A 6,518-nucleotide genomic window follows, 5' to 3' on the forward strand; every position below is an offset into this window, starting at 1 on the left:
TTCGTCGTGTTGCTCGACCTCGAGCCGGCCGTTAAGTCCGTCCGCGCCGACACTATGGCATGTGGACGCCCGCGAGGTCCAGATTGAATACTGCTCCGATGATGCAGCAACACGACGAATGGACGTCTGTCCACATGGACTCGCGCCGCTCTGGTTCTGATGTACAGTTTCTTACTCCCGGACAACTTCCTCCATGGTCACTCCGGGGCCATCGGCAACTGGGCTAAGGGTCACTATACCGAGGATGCCAAGCTCATCGACTACGTCCTCGACATGGTTGGCAAGGAGGTCGATAACTCTGATTGCTTTTTTTGTATTAGGTACGCTGTATTGTTCTTCGACTCTGTTCCTCTACTCGGTATGTTAACAGAATCTATTTTTCCCTGGACTAGATTTTGAGCATAAGCACGAACCTTCAAACTTTCCAATATCATTCAATATAGACTCATGTGTATGTAGTAGTTGAAAGTAATACCAGTAGTCGGCAGTAGTATCATATCCGGGATAGTATTTTCTAGAAAGCTCGCTGGACCCTCCAAGGGTGCATGCTAGCCATGCTACGTCTTTAATCTTCAGACGTTGTTGTACCAAAGAAGCATAACTTATACATGACGATATGTCGATGAGTACGCATTTCTGAAATAGCTCAAATCCATTATAACCCATATTGGTATCACTCGTTCTTTATCACTAATATGGTTATTTATACAAAAGGATTATATGCTAGGCTGCATTTTTTATTTATTTTCAGAATAAAAGTTGTTGTTCTATTCCATTTATTGATATAGAGGAATCCTCTTATTGACTCTCCTGTTTTTCTTCTATAGATGTCTAATGGAACAAACACTTAAGTTGTCTTGAAGCGATCCACAGGTGATCTCCTCGACCCGGACATCTCCTCTCCCACCCCGTTTTATGGATGCATAGAGTGAGATGGAGACAACTCAAGAACGCAATAGGGAGCCAAAGAGAGAATGTGGTGGAATCTGAGGCCGGGGAGGAAAACATGACCTATGTGTGGTGATCTGCACAAGGACTACTAATGGGTCAATCAGGTGAGACGGTGTCCATTACTTTGTATTGCTTGATTTTTGCATCCGTCTATCCCTACCAATTGATCTGTTTGGTCCATGCATGCATGAAATGTCTGGCAAAATATATACTTTAATAATTTCGAAAATCACAATCCTTTGCCTGGTTCATGAGCAGAAACCCCGTGTATACTTAACTTCACAATGAAATGATAAATAATCTCTATTTACAGCGATGGGAAATTTGCTTAATTTGATTTGTGATATGACTCACATATGTTCTAAGTTTTATTACAGTGAAACACTTTGCTACTATTTCTGCCGCAACGCATGAGAAATCTTCTAGTAAAGTTAAAGCGGCTCAAGGTAAAAAAAATTGTATGTGCATTGAGGGGATACAATATGGTTATTTTAACGTTTGCACATGATGCCCAATTACATGTTTAAATTGGAGCAGAGGTAGGTTAGAATTATTCTACTCTACCATACAAATTTAAAAACAAAATTGGTTGATCTTTCACACCACACAAATTTTATAAAGCAAAGTAATCTCTCTGCTTTTGACTCGTGCAAGAGCTAACTGGGTTGTATAGAGGAACCTAACAACTTGCAAGGTTATACAGATTGGAAACCATTAGGACCTTATCTTATTTTTTTTACCAGATCTAAGGAATATTTATGTACTCTTATTTACATACCTTATTCCATGTATTCTAAGGAATATTTATGTACTCTTATTTACATACCTTTGAATGATTTACCTTCTCTTTGATTAGTCCACTCTTCTGAATTTAGGGACAATGATAACAGAAGCTAATTTTTATGCCACTATTTTATTTTTTATTTAGAATCTCTTTATCCTCCAACATATGCTTATCATCCATCTGGTGCCATTGCTCACAATTATATGCTCATTTCCTTGTTTGTATCAGGTTAAGAGCGTCATCAGTGTCCCGCGCTGTCCCGCGCCATTCAGGTCCATGCAAAGGAAGACATAATGAAAGAATTTGCTCCTCAACAAGATGATGGAAATGTAGAATATTGAAAGGAACTTGCAGCTATGCGTATGACCATAATACATGTACTATGGTGGTGTTGTTCTTTGGAGGTCAAACTTCTTGCTACATAGATGAACAATAAACTATCATTAGTTAGTCTAGATAGATTGCAAGTTCTTATGCTAGTGTGAGTTGTGCAAATATTATGTAATAGTGGGTGATGTGAATGTATCATTGGTACAACATCTTATTGTGCTATGTGAAATATTCCCGGAAAATGCATTTTTTATAACTTATTTTGCTATCTTGAATATTCATGGGAAACGTATTTAATTTTTTTATTAGCAAATTCAAACAAGTGATGACCAGGATAATAGGTTGCGCCCTTCGCTCGAAACTAGTGACATGCATCTTTTTTGCCTATCACTAGTATGCACATACTAGTGACGGGCAATTTGCCTGTCACTAGTAACCTCATACCAGTGACTAGTCATTAGTGACAGGCGCTTTGCCTGTCACTAGTGGTCCTTTTGAGCCTGTCACTGATAGCCTATTCTGCAGTAGTGTGTGAAAATTCAAATTTGTTAATTTTCCCTAATAGTAGGTTGCATAACATACATGAATCTCAAAAGATTTTATTTTTTAAATAATCTATGATTTTCTTTTCTATTTTACAGTGTTAAAAAAGGCGATCCAGGGGGGGGGGTGGAGGTGCGTGGGGAGCAGAAAAACCTTTTGCACCGGTTCGTAATGGACGTGCAGACTGCACGAACCGGTGCTAATGACCCATTTAGCATCAGTTCGTGCCAAATCCGGTGCAAAAGCTCTTTGGAGCAAAAAACCAAAGCCCTTATTTCTACTAGTGATGGTACCAAACAGGCCTAATATCATCTCCATCGAGATTTGGGCTTGGCTGCAGGCAAACAAACAGAAAGTCCTTTTTTGTCCAGCCGATGCAGCCCGACCTACCAAATAACAGGCTAATTTCGACCCGTGGCTCGTTCTAGACGAATTGCGCAAGTGTACTTGCACCGCTGCGCCACTGAGTTACGAATAGGACCCAGACAACCAAACGCGCTCTATATGTTCGTTGCATACCAAACGAAATTTGAACCAACCAATGCAAAGAAACGACTTCCCAAGGTTACGGTGCACGTCTAGATATCCCTTCCGCGCTAGGCAGCCATGCAAGTACAAGAGGATAGAAAAAGCTGAAAAGGTCTCTCGATTCGTGTCGTTTTCCTTGTACCAAAATGACTTTGCTTCGCCCACACTGCTACCGTATGAGCCTATCCTGCATTCATGCTTCTCTCCCAAGGTACACCCGAAAATATATAGCACAACAAATACAGAAGCAGCTTAATATGCGTAGCGGACTGCTTCCCGTTTAGTTACGACTTGATGTAGACATACATAGCTGCGCATCCATCTGGTGATATGTTCAGTTAGCATTCCGTCGAATAATGTAGTAGCTCCATTTTAAAATATAAGTCTTTTTAGAAAACTATAAACTAAGTTTTATACATCAAAAGGGAGGTAAATGCCCTTCTATTACTATGTAGTGTTTGGGTTTTCCAAAAAAAAAGTAGTTAATAATTGATAATTCTCACATAGCAAATAATTAATTTAATGCTCAGTCAAGTCCAAATCTAACAACTTTGCACAACGATTCATGGTCTATATAAGTTGCAACTAATATTCTTTTCAATTGCAACTAAGATTTTTAAATCACAAGTGAGTTGTGAAAAAAATGGTTCACATAGTACGAAATTATGGGATGCCATCACTTATTTGAGAAGTCGGGGACAAGGTGTTTTGGCACCATTGTTTTTGAGATGCGTTTTAAACGCATTTCAAAATGTCAAAAAGTTCATATGTACTCAGGCCCGGCCCTGGGGGGGGGGGGGGGGGGCCAGCGGGGCGGCCGCCCCGGGCCCAAAAAATTTAGGGGCCCAAAATTTTTTATATAGGCTTACTATAAGTTGCAAAAAAAAATTAACGTTTTTAAATGGGCTTTCTATACTTTGGGCCTTTCTTTTTTTTTTCTTTCAGTTGCTGATCCGGCCGGCCGGCCATGAATACGTACAGGCACGACCGCACGTCCGCACGAGCAGGCAAGATCGGCAGATCATTGATCGATTATCGATAGTTGGATCGTAAGCAGATACGCGGAAGTGCGGAACAGAAACCGCCTCGTGCCCGGCGTCCTCGCCCAGGCAGTTTCCAGCTCTCCTGCGTCCTGCCGGCTGCCGCCGCTGCGGCGCTGCCCCTGCGTGACTGCTGCCTGGTCCGCTGGTTCTGGTTGCCGCAGTCCCAATCGGCCAATCCCCCTGCAGCGAATCTGCATAGAAGGTAAGAAAAGAACGCCGGCCGCCGCCGTTCTCTTGAAATTTAACTATCTCTAATTCGTGTTCTAAATTTTGATTAGTAGTTGTTATTCTTATTTGTAGGAGCTAGGTTAACTGATCATGGCGCCCGAATTCGGTGCTAAAAAAAGAAGAAGGAAAAAACAAGAAGAAAAATTAATTGAATCACAGAGATTGATATTGGTTCCATCGTCAGTGACTTTGCTTCTAGGAATTGGCGCAGAAAATTTTAAGGTATCATGTAAACATTATTATTTTTATATGAATATTGCAATTAGATATACTTAAAGTATTTATTTTTCATCATCTCATACATGTGGGTAAAAATGTTATAGTAATTAGTAAGAGGGGCCCAAAATTTTAGTTCCGCCCCGGGACTTCGAAATCTCAGGACCGGCCCTGTATGTACTGTACCTGTAAAGTCATTTCATCAAAAACCGATATGTTTTATGTGATGTGGAAAAACACAAGTTCAGTCCTAAAAGCAAGTTTTTTAATGATACATTTATTTATATTTTTTTACATAGGACACATAAAGTATCGTTTTCCAAGGAACTTGGCGTGCTAAAATGTCTATATGCACGATTTTTTGTTTGATTTTTTAAACATTTTAACCCGTCTGAGAAACATATACACCTACGAGAAAAAAGTAAATATCGGATTTACTAAAAATTAGGCATGTAATTTTTATTATATCTAAGTCAATTCCTCAGCCATTGAATTTGTCTCGACGTATTGGCATGATAGTTGCAAATGGGAACTTAGAATTTTCTAGTTGCAAGTAGGTTGCAACTAGGATTTTTCTAGCATGATTTGGGATGGAGGTACTAGGTGGCAACTTTCGTAGTTGCAAATGGGTAGTGATGGAGAATAATTATCCACACTATTGAATTTGCTTTAAAAGTTGTGCTAAACCATGAGTTGCACAGAAGTTGCAACTACTTAGAGCCAATAAATATCCAATAAACTTTAGGTTGTAACTGAGATTGATAATGTTAGGTGACTAGTAAGATTTAGAGCCAATAAATATCCAATTCAAGTGAAAGTGTAGGACGGTTAGCTTCGTGGGATTATGGACCCACCCGTCAGCCATACATACACAGAGACCTGCTCGTCTAGAATGTGCAATGTGCCTACGCGTCTTTCTGCTTCCTCTAGAGCGTACAGTGCCTACAGCCGGCCAGCTAAGCTACGCTAGATTAGCATTAGTCAAAGTCTCCTCTCCGGTGGCCGATTAGTATACACGTAACTACACTCGAGCGGTTTTTTCCGATCTCGATCCTCGCCGGACGGCAAGCCGGCTAGCTACTCTGTAATGGAGCCGAGGTCCGGCACGAAGTCCCGCCCCAGGCTGGCTGTCCTCCGCGAGCGCCGCCGGGAACTCTTCACGGCGGCGGGGACCGAATCCGGGAACACGAGCGGGCCGTCGTGGTCGCCCGCCAGCGCGGCGCTGGCACGGATGGCGAGCGCGGCCATCTCCTCTGCCTGCAGCAGTCGCCGCTGCATCGACGCGGGGAGCACGAAGTAGAGCTGCCCGGGCTGCAGCTCCTCGTCGGGCGCCACAGCAGCCACGGCGCCGCCGAGCTCGAGCCCGTCGGCGCTGCACAGGAAGCACGCGCCCGCGTCACCAGCGGCAGCTGCAGCTGCTTTCACGGCATGCGACACCCGGGTGCCCCCAGGGAGCCGCTGCAGCTTGCCGTCTGCGAGCACGACCCTTGCCGCCGTCGCCGCCGCCACCGATGCCACCGCCGTCGCCTCGCACGAGTTGCACGCTCCCATTGTTAGATAAGAAAAGATTAATGATTCGCCGCACGCATGAAGATCGAGGAGGAGAGCTGGAGCTGTGCGGTCAGGGCGGGCAGGGAGGCTGTGGTTGTGTTGGGAGGAGCGGGGCGCGCGCGGAGGGCTTATATAGAGGCGACTCGCGGCTCGCGCAGTGTGAGAAGTGTCGAGGTGAAGGGGATGATGCCAGGCTGTCCTGGAGGTTGTTGCGGACAGCTTGCATGCGTAAAATGGCTAGGGACGTCCCGTCTGGTACTCCTGCTATAGGGTAGTACTGACTGACTGGGCATGGCGTCGCCTTGCGTGGAGCTAGCTACATCACATTGCCTTGGCTCCGTCAA

General features: G+C 43.7%; 1 protein-coding gene across 1 annotated transcript; it reads right to left on the reverse strand.

Annotated features, from left to right (window-relative positions):
* Window positions 1-5,555: 5,555 nt before the first annotated feature.
* LOC124701205 lies at window positions 5,556-6,174 on the reverse strand. The gene has a single exon (XM_047233257.1). It carries the CDS (start codon window positions 6,172-6,174, stop codon window positions 5,701-5,703), a length of 474 nt encoding a protein of 157 aa, XP_047089213.1. The 3' UTR covers window positions 5,556-5,700.
* Window positions 6,175-6,518: the final 344 nt, after the last annotated feature.

The sequence above is a fragment of the Lolium rigidum genome, chromosome 3 (genome assembly GCF_022539505.1).
Source record: "Lolium rigidum isolate FL_2022 chromosome 3, APGP_CSIRO_Lrig_0.1, whole genome shotgun sequence".
Lineage (NCBI taxonomy): Eukaryota > Viridiplantae > Streptophyta > Magnoliopsida > Poales > Poaceae > Lolium > Lolium rigidum.